The 15092-nt window shown below is 42.0% G+C and overlaps 1 protein-coding gene across 1 annotated transcript in view; it reads left to right on the forward strand.

The window, feature by feature from the left end:
* Positions 1-2221: 2221 nt before the first annotated feature.
* The window catches only part of APOO (apolipoprotein O), a 60544-nt gene continuing 47673 nt past the window's right edge, over positions 2222-15092 (forward strand). Inside the window, exon 1 of the mRNA XM_028122542.2 lies at positions 2222-2460. Coding sequence (XP_027978343.1) covers positions 2452-2460 — 9 coding nt within the window. The 5' untranslated portion in view covers positions 2222-2451. The remainder of the gene's footprint in view (positions 2461-15092) is intronic.

Raw genomic sequence — 15092 nt, forward strand, 5'->3', positions numbered from 1 at the left:
AGAGCTTTCTGTCCTGGTTTTATCATGGAATAGCAGTGAGACTTTGTGCAAGTTCCTTAACCTCTTGGTACCTCAGTTCTCTCCATGGTAAAGTGAGAGGGTGTGTACTAAATGTACTGATTCCACCTTTGGTTTTCTATCCTTTGATGCATTACTCCGATTTGGATGCAGTTCCCAAATTCTTAGTCACTGCTTAGTCTCTTCTACTAAACCAAGGGCTCTTCATTTTCTTCTGGTGCCATGGACCCCTATGGACAGATTCCTAAGAACTACATTTTATAAATGCATAACAAAAAACACATAGGATCACAAAGGACTCTATATTGAAATCACTGTCAAAATATTTTCAAAAACAAAATTATAGGAATCTGTCCTCTTCAGGCGTTAAATAAGACGGGCGCTCTAATAACTACTGTATTTGTGAGGTGGTAATGAGCAGAAATGGTATGTCAAGAAGTCTGCCATGACTGTAACACTGTATGAAAGTATCTGTGCTTTCTACTGGTGACTAAGTCCCAGGTACTGCTGATACTACTGTGCTTTGTTGCCTACACTATAAGTGACAGAAATGTTAAAGTTCAGTTAGAGATCAGTGAAAATAAAGTTGTAATTTTTTTCCCCATCTAAGTTCATATACCCCTTGAATTAAGAACTCCTGCCTTGGGGTGCCTGGGTGGCTCAGTCAGGTTGAGCATCCAACTCTTGCTTTCAGCTCAGGTCATGATCTCATGGGTCGTGGGATCAACGGGGAGTTGGCTTGAAAATTCTCTCATTCTGCCTCTCCCCCTGCTCTCTCTCTTTCAGATAAATACATCTGCCCTAATTTATCACTATACTTCACACTTTTATATACATGTGCCATTCCATTACAAATGCGGAGCCTTCAGAGTCTTCTCAATATTTGTCCTTGAGGATAGGGATAGGGATGGCTTGGAATATACAATTCTCTTGAGAAACAGAAAAGCAGCCCTTAACATGTGGAAGTTGGCCTGGCACTCACAGCTGGGATTTGGTACTATCCTCGCTTCCTAACAACACCCAACCCAGAGCAAAGCCTGGCTTCTTTGAATTCACCCCCAAATTACCTAACCAAAGCCCAAACCTTTTTTTTTTTTTTAAGTAGGCTGCATGCCCAGCGTGGAGACAAACGGGGTCTTGAACTCACGACCCTGAGATCAAGACCTGAGCTGAGATTAAGAGCCTGATGCTTAACTCACTGTGCCACCCCAGGCGCCCTAGCCCAAATCTTATAATAAATTTTTCTAGCACCCTCTCACTGAGATGCCCTGCTGTGCCAAGTTGTGTGTTTTCCTTGCAGCAGTGAGGCATAATAAACCCAACTTGTTCAACTACAGATGTGTTCCTAGTGGTCTTTGGAGGGCGCGACGCGGCCTCACACAAACCCCCAAAATCTTTTGGACGCCCGCCTGGATGAATTTACACTTTCTATGGGGGTGAGGACGTGTAATATAGATTGAAATATGACGCATACCCCCATTATGAGACAGTATAACAATTATTTAGGCGAGATCACAGGCTTTAAAGGCAGACTACCTCAGTTTGGATTCCGGGTTCCCACTTTTTCCATGAGGCCTCGTACAAATTACTTCTCCGTGCCTCGGTTTCCTCATCTACTAGATTGGGAAGAATAATCGTACTCACCTACCTGGGTTGTTGGAAAGATTAGATGAATATGTGTAAGGAGTTCAGATCAGAGCTGAGCACATAGTAAACACTGTGTTAGTGTTTTGTTAATTAGTGTACTCCTGCTAATTAGATCATTACTCTCATTATTACCTTTTCCAGTAGCATTAAGGGACATTTGATTCCCAGAGAGGGTCAGGGCCTTTCGAGACTAAAGGATATGGCAAATTAGATTAAATTTAAAAACCTCAGGAACTTCCAGCCCACGGAAAAAAAAAATCTGAAAACCTTTTGTGAGATAATTCCAGGCCCCAGGGGTCGGTAGCTTCCGGCTGTGAGACTTTCAAAGACGCCTGAGACCAGCCGAGCGCCCCCGCCCGGCGGCCTCGGCGCACAGGATTCCCAGCCCACGCCGCTGGGCGCCCAATCGCGATAGCGAAGGCCGATTCCCTGCGCGGCGAGGAACCCGGCGCCTCCCTCCTCTCGCCCCCGCGGGCCGCCCACACTGAGCTGGCGCTTTCCTGCCGCCTAGCAACGGTCGGCGCAGGAGCGGAGCCTCCGGGAGGCGGGGCTTGCGTTCGCTCCCTGACTGAGGAGCGACGCGTTACCGCTCAGCGACGCCGCTCCGAGACCAGGCTTCCGAACAAGTCCTTCGCGGGATCGAATTGGCTGGTCGGCAGTCATCTGCACCGCGGCCCGCTTGCGGTCAGAGGAATCAGGGCCCTACCCGGCCGCCGTAGCCACCTCTCTGTAGTGGGCGGGGCCAAAGCCGGGGTGACCCCCGCCGGAGCCACCTCTGCCAGCAGCATGTTCAAGGTGAGAGCGTGGAGCCGGGTCACAGCTGTCACCGCCCTCTCCCGGCCTCGCGGAGCCCTGCTCGCGGTCTCGTGGGCTTTCCCGGGGGCTAGGCCCGGTTCGCCCCGAGGCTTTTCCCGCCTCCGGGCCGGTGCGTCCGGACTCCGCGGTTCATTCACTGATGCGCTAGGAGGGAGGGGTTGCCGGGCGGAGGCGTGAGATCCCAGGGTGGGTGGGTGGGCCCTGTGGGTCTTGCTCTCGTGAATAAAACACTTTGAAAAGTTAAAGTACCCACCAAAGTATTCACCCCTCCCACCTCCCGATGGTTCCCTATTGGGTTCTTGGGTAAGGAGAGGCCAGCCTAGGGCACTGCAGGGTTCGGCTTTGGTTGCCTGGCAGGGTCAGGTTTCAGAACCTGGTGTGTGAACCGGGGAGGGTCACCTTTGGAGAAGCTGCTGTAGAATTTGGGGAAGCTGGTGTGGGAATGGCTGGAAGGGTGGGAAGCTGGAACTTAGTTCCCCTCCCAGGTGAACATTATTTAGTATAGACAAGTCGATCCCCTTCTTTACATTTGACGAACTTTTGTCCTTTGAAAGAAATCGCTTTTCAGAGTCAAGGCTTTGTTTCGAAAATCTGCATTTTAACCTGAAACCATTATTCTACTTTTTTTTTAAAGATTTTATTTATTTATTTGAGAGAGAGAGAGAAACAGCATGAGAGGGGAGAGGGTCAGAGGGAGAAGCAGGCTCCCCGCTGAGCCGGTAGCCTGATGTGGGACTCGATCCCAGGACTCCGGGATCATGACCTGAGCCGAAGGCAGTCGCTTAACCAACTGAGCCACCCAGGCGCCCATTATTCTACTTTTTTTAAAAAAGTAAATAATGTTTTCTATCATGAGAAATCACAAGCTACAAGAAATTAGTCTACAAAATTGAGTCTTCAAGAAGCATAGCACCCATAAAATAGTGCTAATGAAATCTCAAAATTGTACTACTTGTTTAAAAGTTTTATTGTGGTTCTGCAGTGTGCTTTGGGCATGTCAGGACAGGCTATAAAATCAGAACATGGATTCAGCCTTACAGTCCTGGCATTGCTGCTTTCTAGCTGGGTGACCTTGGGCACATCACTTAACATTTTGTGCCTGTTTTCCTATCGGTGAATTTGGGGGAATAGCATATACTTCATAGGGTTGTTATAAAGAATAAGTGAGTGTAAAGCACTTGGAAGAGCTCTTGGCATATAGAAGGGCCATCTAAGTATTTACTTTTATTTTGTTTTCAGGCTGGTTTACTTACCACCACAGATCATAAGCAACTTGCATTCATTCGATAAATTTGTGTTGAACACCTATTATGTGCTAGGAGCTCAGCTCAGTTTTAGGGTTGTACCACAAAGGATATGCTGTGATCAGTTTATATGGGTATCAACAATGCACTGTGGTAGTAGAAAGGAGAGCAGGATCTCCTCTGCCTCAGGGGTTCCCCTCTACACTGGGGGTTCTTGCCCTGTGGTCTTCAGCGCGTCAGTGGGTCTATAGATAGAATTCAGGGGAGTCCCTAAACCCTGATGGAAAAAAAAATCTTTATTTTCACCAATCTGCAACCGAAATGTTAACATTTCCTTCAGTTATGAGTGTAGGTAACTGTTCCAGTTAGTTATTGTTGGGTAACAAGCCAGTGAAAACTAGTGCCTTAAAACTACAATAATTTATTATTTCTCATCATCAGTGGGTTGCCTGGGCAGTTCTGGCATCCCCAAGTGGCTGAATTCAGCTGGTGCCTAGACTTTAAGGTGGTCTTACTGTCATGTATGGGGGCTTGGTGCCCCTCATTTTGCTTTCCTTGGGCTTCCTCACATGGTCACTGGGTTCCAAGAGGGCAAGTCTGATTGTGCAAACACTTAACCTGCTTGCATCACATTTGCTGATGTCAAAAACAAGTCACGTGGCCAAGCCAGAGTCAATATGGGTGCACTACACAAGAGCATGGATATGAGGAGGTTCATTGGGAGCAATTAATTTAATAAGCTAATACAGCAATAAATCACAATAGTATTAGCAGTACCTGTCATCAATAGAAGTCACAGGACCAATAGACGTCACAGATATTTTCATATCACAATTTTTGCAGATCGCAAAGTGTCATTTATGATCATCACTACTTCAAAATTACAGTAGTTAAAAGACTCACTGTTAGGTCCTTTTATTTAATGAGGTAATGAGTATATATTACTGTATCACATTTTGAGTTTTTTTTTTTAAGATTTTATTTATTTATTTGAGAGAGAGAGAATGAGAGCCAGAGAGCACGAGAGGGAAGAGGGTCAGAGGGAGAAGCAGACTCCCCGCCAAGCAGGGAGCCCGGTGTGGGACTTGATCCCAGGACTCCAGGATCATGACCTGAGCCGAAGGCAGTCGCTTAACCAACTGAGCCACCCAGGCGCCCTCACATTTTGAGTTTTAAAAATGTTTTTATAACTATTGAAGTATAGTTGGCATTTTATGCAGTTGGAAGCATTATTTTGAGAAGGGGTCCACAGGGTCTGTGGCACAAAAAAAAGGACAAAGAACCCCTGGGAACTTAAGGGGAGGCTTCACAGAGGAGACATTTACATTAATTTTGAAAGACAAGTAGGAATTCCTCAGGTGGATGAGCTGGGGAGCATCAGTAGTGGTACTCCTTTGTGGGGAGTGCTAGTATAGCTCAGCTTAAATTATTCAAACATATAGTTTGAGTAGAAAAGATCACAACAAACCGTGGCAGACACCAAAATGTAAGAAATAAGCAGAGGAAGAGGGGAGGCCAGAGATGTTCGAGAAGCAACTTCTGATAAGTAGGTGTACAAAAGGGTGATGTTTAGAAAATCAAGGGAAAAAAGTTTCAAGGAGGACAGGCTATGTTAGGATGCTTTCAGCTGGGCAAACCCAGTTACTTAAATATTTAAGGAGAATTCTCTCACAAAGTCTAGAGGAAGGGTGGACTCCAGTGGGTCAACAATGTTATCAAGGACCTGGGCTCATTTCTTGGCTTTCCATGGTAAGATTGGTTCCCCTTATGGTTGTAGCATGACTGGCAATAGTAACACATGCTTTCTCATTCACTAGAGCAGGGGAGAGGACAAAACTTCCACGCTTGGATTACACTTTTCCTTCAATCTGATTGGACCAACTTAGGTCACATGTCCGCCCCTGACCTGATAGCCAGTGCCAGGGGAATGCCATGCTCTGATTGGCTTGGACTAAACAGGATCAGCTAGGGATGGGGTCAGTTTACCTTAAACATGTGGGAAAGAAATGAATTTAACCCAGTGGGGAATGGAGTTTGGGTGTGCGACCAGCAATGTCCATTACAGAGAGATAAGTTAGATGAATTTAGAGAAGTGTTTGTTAATTTGGGCAATTTGGAAAGCTTTCATGACTTTTATACATGTGGGTTTACTGATGAAATGAAAGCTGTATTAATATGGGTTGGTGATTGAGACATGAGTAAGTGGACACAATAGTGGGGTTGATAAATTTGACTTTCTCCTTCAAGGGAAGGAGAGAGAATATGGTAACTAGAGGGACATGTTGGGTCAAGATTGTGGAGTTGTTTTTGTGGTTGTTCCAGTATTCAAGATTTGGCAGTGTTTATGGCCTTAGGGAAGAATGTAGGAGGGGGCTTTTAGAGGAGAGAATGCCTCAGCGTCAAAAAGGAGGAAAGATGTTGCCTTCCTTCTGTGAGCTGGAAAGAAAAGGTTGGCAGTGATGGTAGACCAGTGGTTCTCAGCCAGACAGTACCAGCCATTTGGGATACATTTTGGAAACTTGGATTGTTCTGCATGTCTTTAATTTAGTTGTTTTTAACATTTATATACTGAAATACAATTCTTATAAATCTTTCACTTTTGTTCTCTAACATGTTACCATCAAATCAGTATACTGGTCTCTCTTTTTTTTGGTCTTACATGTGTAGATGGGTGATCAATTTTATTTCAAGATAGCAAAACAGTTACTTAGAATATTTGTCATAGAATGGCGGTGTTAGGTTGAGAAAGTTAAGAACCGATGCTTCTCAAACTTTAATGTACATGCAGCTCTGCTCCAGTAGGTCTGGGGTGGGGCCTCTTGGTGTCCTTTTTTTTTTTTCAGTGAGCTTCTGGATGATACAGATGCTGCTGGTCCCCCATCATACTTTGAATAGCAAGAACTGAAGCAGATGGGTAGATGAATGGTTTCTTCTGTTTTTAAAGGTAGATTGATTTTATGAGTGTGGTGGGATTTGCAAGAGGCACTGAACAAAGGAAAAAAAGGTCAGTGAGGGGCGTTGAAGACTCTTCTGAGAACTGCTTCGGGAGGTTCATCATGGCTGCCTCCTGGAAGTGGGGACCAGCAACTGGTGGGATTCATCTGGGTTTAAGAGTTGGGTCAGCTTGGGTCAACCAGGACTGGAGCGGAAAGGAATTGATAGTATAGGTGTTGGTGGAAATAGTACTGTGTGTGTGACTAGTTATGTGCATATACAATTAAAATATTTAAACTGGAACCATTGTTTTGATTTATCCATCTTCAGGTCAGTAGGGGGCACTGGTGGATTAAAAAACACATTCGGAAAAGCTGCCCAGTCTGTATTTGCACACTATTCCAGGAAGCAAGTTTTTCTAGGTGCTGCTGCTGGAGTTGAAAATATATACCCAGTCTCCAGATTCATGTTACTAGATTTCATTCATTACACAAATGTTTATCATAGTCCAGCTATGACTGAGCACCGTGCTACACCCTCACTGGTACAAATAAAAAGTCTTAGTTCTTACCCAGGACAGAGTCCCCAGATTTGGCCGCATGCCAGAATTATTCGAGAGACATTTTCCAGGGCCCTGCCCATGGATCTGATTTCCTTTTTATGTGAGGTCCAGGAACCTCTGGTTTTGAACCACCCTGCCCCCCAGGTGACTAAAACTTCAGGTTAGTGGCGCAGAAATGGCCCATTCCAATGCAGTGTGGTAAGTGCTCTGATGTAAAAGTTGCAGGAAGTATAGACCATTGGGTCTCAACTTTGGCTACACCATAGAATCACCTAGGGAGCAAGTCCTGCTGCCCAGGCTGCGTGCAGGCCAATGCCGTCAGAATCTTTAGGATTGGGATGTAGTCATCTAGTTTGTAGAGTGTGTAGCCACCCTGGAGAACTACTGACTTAGAGGAGTGAGCTCCAGCAGGGGGCATCAGGAGCCTTTGTAGAGGAAAACATTGCTTGTGCTGACCTCTGAAGCTGGGCGGACACAATTGGAAGCCTTCTAAGCAGAGCAGAAAAGCAGATGCAAGGACACAGAAGAGTTCGGCGCTGTGTTGAGACCTTAGGCTTCACCGTGTTCCTGTGGGCAAGATACTCAAATTCTCTGTAGCTGTGTCCTCATCTGTGAAACGAGGATAAGACTAGCACCAACCTCAAATTTTTTGTGGCTTAAATTAACTCAGACCCAAAGCCTCACACAGTGCTTGGTATCAAGTAAGGGCTTGATAAACGTGAGCTGTTACTTTTAGTGGGCTTCGTGGAGGAGGCTGCTATGTAGTGTTATGGTGGTGCATGGTCTTGGGGCTTTCCAAAAGTATTTTTTAATTTCAAAGTTTGGTTGTTGACTGGCTGTGGCAGAGGAGAGAAAAGGGGAATTTAAGGATGCTGCCCAGGCTTTTAGCTTGGAAAATCGAGGAGCTGTTAGAAGTATTCAGTGAGATGGGAAAGTGGAAGAAGGCTGAGGTGGGTTTGGGGGAAGGGAGGTCATCATTTGATTTTGAACAGATTGGCCCCCTTGAAGTGTCTGTGGACATCATCGTGTGGTGATCGGTTAACATGTAACCCAAGAGTATGGCGTTTTCATGCAAGATGTGGGTTGGAGATGGGGAATCATCAGACATCTTGAGGGAGAGAACTTGGCCTCCTGAAAACTCTGGCAGTTCCTTCCTGAAAGACAGAGATAAAACCTGCACTCAGAGCTCCCCACTTACAGGAGCCTGAGGTGACCGTGTCCTTGGCTACAAGGCATTACTACCTTGCATACTCTTTGTGTGCAGGATTAATTGGATTTTTTTCCTTTCTTACCTTTCAAAGATGTTGGGTGGTAGATCACAAAGAAGAAAAACTGCCCAGCCCCACTGGATGATGTCAGAAAGCACAGGATCAGGTTCAGTTGATAGAGTTTTTGGTTTTTGGCTGAGCAACTTTAATGAGGTTTCTTAATTTCTCAGAGTCCCCATATCAAGGTACTGCGGGGCCAGTAATATGCCCCTCCATTTGGCACAGGGTCGTTGGGAGGTTCAAATACAATAACATGTGGAAAGAACTGTAAACTATTAAGCACTGTATGAATGTAAGCTGTTTTCTATCCCTTCTGCATCACATCTGTCTCATGAAGTGATCTAGAGTTTCAGGTAGCACCCTGGACTTATGACTGTCACAAATAGATGAAACTTGGATAAATTCACTTCTCATATAGGACTGAATTCTGCTCAGGACACTGTAACACTCTTCCATCTAAAATGCTAATGGCCTCTTATATGCAGCTAACACTGAAAGAGGAGAAGGAAGATGCAGATGAATTGTACCTTAAAAGAATGGGGAGCAGAGACTAATGGAAAACAGCAGATAATCGACTAGATATTTATGATCAATGAATTTATTACCCTGTGAGGCCTACGCGTATTTGTAGACTTTTATGATTAGAGGATCTATATGTATGTGCTCCACACTTCTGTCTTTTCTAGGCTAGACTGGAAGTTTCTGGAGGCTAAGAAATGAACTTTGATATTTGTTTGTATGGTACATTTAAAATTACTGCAAGTAATTAGATGCATAAGACATCTCTATAGCAAAGAAGCTATCTGTTTCCAAAACTCGACAGTTGACTTATTTATGACAGGAAAGTGCCAAAAGATTTTTGAAATGCAAGTTGAAAGAGTTGATTTTCCCCAGTAGTGATTAAGTGGAATTTTATCGTTAGTGCATACAACATGAAAGTTCATGTAGATAATTTCAAGGGAAAAAAATCTCAGTCTGAAGATAAATCTTAGAATTTGGAAGTTACTTGTTTTTCATTTTGAGTTTTTCCTAATTTCTGCATGGCCTCATGCCAGTTCTTTTAGAAGAGTTGAACAGTGCCAATTTCTTAATGTAGTGGGTTTTAAAACTGTTCATTATATACTAAACGTGGTAGAAGCAAGAATTTAGAGCAAGGGTTGGAGAGTTTTCAGTATGCTGAGAGCCTATAACTTTGAATATTAAGCTGTATTTTTATGATAATAGCATTATAGATAGTACAGTTGTATTTTGAATGAATATTGTTTTAAAAGCATTTTAAATACCGTCACCCTTTGTCTTCCTACTTCTTTTCTGACTCTTTGAAGCACCTCCGTGTGTCTTATTCAAAGCCCACACTGGCTCCAACTTAAGGATGTCTTTGGTTGGGCAAGGATGAGGAGCCCTTCGTGGTGGCTAGAGAGAGATTCAGAAGCGTGTGTTAGTAGCTCTGGTTGGGAGGGATATCCAGTGGTTTCTTTTTTCAGAAATATCTATTCATTCATTTGACCAATCTTTTTATTTTTTTAATTTAAAAATTTTTAATTTAAACTCAATTTAGTTAACATATACTGTATTATTAGTTTTAGGGGTAGAATTTAGGGATTCATCAGTTGCATATAACACCCAGTGCTCATTCCATCAAATGCCCTCCTTAATGCCCATCACCCAGTTACCCCATCCACCCACCCACCTTCCCTCCAGCAACCCTCAGTTTGTTCCCTAGAGTTAAGAGTCTCTTATGGTTTGCCTCCCTCTTTGTTTTCATCTTATTTTATTTTTTCTTCCCTTCCCCTTTGTTCCTCTGTTTTGTTTCTTAAATTCCACACATGAGTGAAATCATAGGGTATTTGTCTTTCTCTGACTGACTTATTTTGCTTAGGATAATACACTGTAGTTCCATCCACGTCATTGCAAATGGCAAAATTTCATTCTTTCTGATGGCTGAGTAATATTCCATTGTATATATATACACCATATCATCTTTATTCATCTGTCAATGGACATCTGGGCTCTTTCCATAGTTTGGCTATTGGGGACATTGCTGCTATAAACATTGGGGTGCATGTGCCCCTTTGAATCACTATGTTTGTATTCTTTGAATAAATACCTAGTAGTGCAATTGCTGGCTCATAGGGTAGTTCTATTTTTAACTTTTTGAGGAACATCCATACTGTTTTCCAGAGTGGCTGCACCAGCTTGCATTCCCACCAACAGTGTAAGAGGGTTCCCCTTTCTCCACATTTTTGCCAACATCTGTTGTGTCCTGAGTTGTTCACTTTAGCCATTCTAACAGGTGTGAGGTGGTATCTCATTGTGGTTTTGATTTGTATTTCCCTGATGCTGAGTGATGTCGAGCATTTTTTCACGTGTCTGTTGGCCATTTGTATGTCTTCTTTGGAGAAATGTCTGTTCATGTCTTCTGCCCGTTTCTGGACTGGATTTTTTGGGTGTTGAATTTGATAAGTTCTTTATAGATTTTAGATACTAGCTCTTTATCTGATAAGGCATTTACAAATATCTTCTCCCATTCTGTCAGTTGTTTTTTGGTTTTTCGACTGTTTCCTTTGCTGTGCAGAAGCTTTTTATCTTGATGAAGTCCCAGTAGTTCATTTTTGTTTTTGTTTCCCTTGCCTCCAGAGACGTGTCTACAAAGAAGTTGCTGCACCCTAGGTCGAAGAGGTTGCTGCCTGTGTTCCCCTCTAGGATTTTGGTGGATTCCTATCTCACATTTAGGTCTTTCATCCATTTTGAGTTTATTTTTGTGTATGGTGTAAGAAAGTGGTCCAGTTTCATTCTTCTGCATGTGACTGTCCAATTTTCCCAGCACCATTTGTTGAAGAGATTGTCTTTTTTCCATTGGATATTCTTTCCTGCTTTGTTGAAGATGAGTTGACCATAGAGTTGAGGGTCCATTTCTGGGTTCTCTGGTCTGTTCCATTGATCTATGTGTCTGTTTCTGTGCCAGTACCATACTGTCTTGATGATTATAGCTTTGTAATAGAGCTTGAGGTTTGACTGGTCTTTTTAAATAGGATATATGAAAATAGTAAAGGTTTCTTTTTCTTTTCTCCCCCATCCCACAGACGTCATTCCTTGTGAAATAGAATGTTTTTCTTTATGCTTGCTGAAATGAATCTCCTCTCCCATTAGAGGTGCTGATTCATGTGTTGTGTTATGACATGGGTTAAACTGGCAAGTGAGAAGTAAGCACCAAGTGATACGAGGACTCCCAACAAGTTTCCTGAATCCTCTGTTAATTGCTTACCTCACTTGGCAAATATTGACCCTGAGCCTGTTTGTGGAGTCAAATTATTTGGGAGCACTGTTAGAAGTTGCTGTTTATAGTCCAAATATTGACTTTTCTTGTTTTCTGTATTTTTGCAGAGATTTTCATTATGAATCCGGATTATTATCAACTGAATTGAGCCTTACACAGCCACTTTTTATTCTAAAAAATTGTTACCATTTTTTTTTCTTAAGAAAAAGCTGTGAATAAATGAGATGAGGTTGAAGGCAGTTGTCATCAGTGAGTTCAGTGTTCTTCGTAACACAGTGGTTTATTAGGAAATGAAACCTGGGTTTCGATAGACTTTGCTTTGACAAAATAGCTCTTCCTCTTAGAAAATGTAGATTTTTTAGTTACTTGAAAAAATGAAAACGTTTGAAAGACAATTCTTGAAGTAAATTGTTCCCCTCTGATTTTTTTCCTCCTTGTATTCCCTTAACTCAGAAAAGATTGAATGGATATTGGGGTGCCATTCTGAAAGAGAGAGAGAGAGAGAGAAATATATACATAAGGGTTTAGGTAAGCAGTGGTAAATTTCTGCCTGAATGAGGAAGTTCAAGATAAATTTGAAACAAGGTAGATTATGCGTCATGTGTGTTCTAAGTCTGTGACGTCAGTACAGCCCAGCCAGCTGACTCAAAACGTGCCTGAAGGAACAGTAATCTCACTTGTCAGCCTTGAGATTTCCTTCCCGTATATCAGACAAGTTTATTACTTTTTTGTGTGAATTTAACAAAAACCAATAACTATTTTTAAAGAGTAGAATATGAAACAGTTGCAGATGAAACGTAGTTGCTTTGCTGACCTGATTTTGTGGTGAATTCTGCCCTCCAAAGATAAAATAGAAGTTGGTTTTATGTAGGCCAGAGATAGTGTTAATCTTGAAGACAGCCTCATTTCCCCCCCTTATCTCTTTAGATCACAGTTTGTTTATGGTGGATGAGAAAGAACTGGGAGATATCAGTTACTCTACTGCAGAATTACAGAATTGAGTTTCTCACAAAGTAGTTCTGTACTGGGGCACCTGGGTGGCTCATTCGGTTAAGCTTCTGCCTTCCACTCAGGGCAGGATCCTGGGATCCTGGGATCCTGCCTTGCATCGGGCTCCCTGCTCAGCGGGTAGTCGCCTTCTTTCTTGCCCTCTTGCCCCTCCCTCTGTCCCTCCCCCTGCTTGTGCTCTCTCTCTCTCTCTCTCTCTCTCATAAATAAACTCTTAAAAAATAGTTCTGTATTTGTTGTAGTTGGAAGACCATTTTTCTATTTGTAGGTTAAGGTCTGAACTCTTAAAATACTGACTTTGTAATCCATTTACTATGAAACAGACTAAAATGATTGTGGTTTCCGTTGTTGTGAAAGTGTAAGTGTTCCCAAATTTATACATCCAAATGGTCGTTTTGAGAGGATAGATTTAATTATCTTGTCAATACATTTCTTCCAAGACATCGTGTCACTGATCAGATTTATTCAAAAAATATCTTCACAGATCAAAATATTTTTACCCCTCTTCATTTGGAGTGATCTTCATACTTTGGCAGATTCTTTAGAATATACTCAGGAGCCAGCCACTTTCATTCTTTGCATATTACAAAATGACTCAATGTATGTTGTAAAAACTTCAGGAAATACAGAAGATACTAAAGAATCACCCTTAATTCCTCCACCTTCATAGGCAACTACGGTTAATATTTTTTTAGACTTGTTTGTGGGCATACTTACACATACCCTCAGTTTCACATTTTCAGAAAACTTACAACAACGCCCTACCTTTTAAACAATGCCATTTTCTAATCTGCTTTTCTCACTTATATTTCAAATGTACTGAGACTGCTTTTCTTATAGGCTTAAAATTTGATCTGAAAGCATTTAGAAATGGAAGCTATATGATCACATATTAAAAGTAAATTCCCCTTATTAATTTGTTATATAAATAGTTGCAATAAATTCTGACTCCGTATTTGATCTATCAAGGTTACTGCTTTGAAGAGAAAAAACTTTTTTTGAGGAGGCGTACTGTTTATTTTCCTCTCTGGCTGCATTCATTTTTTTTTTTTTTTAACCATCTTAACCATTTTTTTAGTTTCATTTTTTGTATTGCGGTAAAAAAAAAAAAACAACCCCACATATAACAAAAAATTTACCATCTTAGCCATTTTTAAGTGTACAGTTCAGCAGTGCTAAATATATTCATATTGATGCAGGATAACCTCCAGAACTTTTTTATCTTGGGAAACTGACACTCTCTATCCATTAAACTTTTCCCCATTTCTTCCTCCTCCAGGCCCTGGTAACCACCATTTCACTCTCTCTTTTTATGAATTTGACTACTTTAGATGCCTCATGTAAATGAACTCATACAGTACTTGTCTTTTGTGACTGGTTTATTTTGTTTAGCATAATGTCCTTGAGAGTAGGGTTGCTTTCACCTATTGGCTATTGTGAATAATGCTGCTGTGAACCTGAGTGTATCCTCAAGACCCTGTTTTCAGTTTTTTGGGGATCTATACCCAGACATGGAATTGCTGGATCCAATGGTAATTCTATGTTTAATTTTTTGAGGAACTTCCACAGTGTTTTCCCTAGGTGTTGCACCATTTCACAATCCCACCAGCAGTGCACAAGGGATCCACTGTCTCTGTATCCTTGCTAACACTTGCTATTTTCTGGTTTTTTGATAGTGGCCATCCTAAGGCATATGAGGTAAGAATCTACCTATTTTTAAAAAATAGTATATAAGTGGGGGCGCCTGGGTGGCTCAGTTGGTTAAGCGACTGCCTTCAGTTCAGGTCATGATCCTGGAGTCCTGGGATCGAGTCCCACATCAGGCTGCCTGCTCAGCAGGGAATCTGCTTCTTCTTCTGACCGCACCCCCCATGCTTGCTCTCTCTCTCTCTCTCTCTCTCTCTCTCTCTCATTCTCTCTCTCTCTCTCAAATAAATAAATAAAATCTAAAATAAAATAACAATAGTATATAAGTAATACTGAATAACTGTTCTTTTAAAAAGTCAAAACAGTACAGTGAAGATAATTTTCAGGTTCCCATTGTATCCCTCTAACTCCCTTCTCAGAGAAAGAAAGCCTCGATTACCGGTTGTTGTGTGGCTCTCCAGATGAGAAAGGATTGCTGTATAAAATGTAGATATGGTACTGAATGCTCATTATGGCAGGAAGACATAATTATTTTTTGGATATTTCACGAATATGGACTCATTTAGCTTCTCTTTATTTTTAATTCAGTGTACAACACATTACTAAGGACAGCAGTGTAGCCTGGTTTGGGCAAAATTGTTCATTGTTTTCCCCTAAATTCTTTCACATAT

Source organism: Eumetopias jubatus, unplaced genomic scaffold (assembly GCF_037043125.1).
Source record: "Eumetopias jubatus isolate StellerSeaLion01/CBP00866 unplaced genomic scaffold, mEumJub1_p1.0 scaffold_11, whole genome shotgun sequence".
Classification (NCBI taxonomy): Eukaryota; Metazoa; Chordata; class Mammalia; order Carnivora; family Otariidae; genus Eumetopias; species Eumetopias jubatus.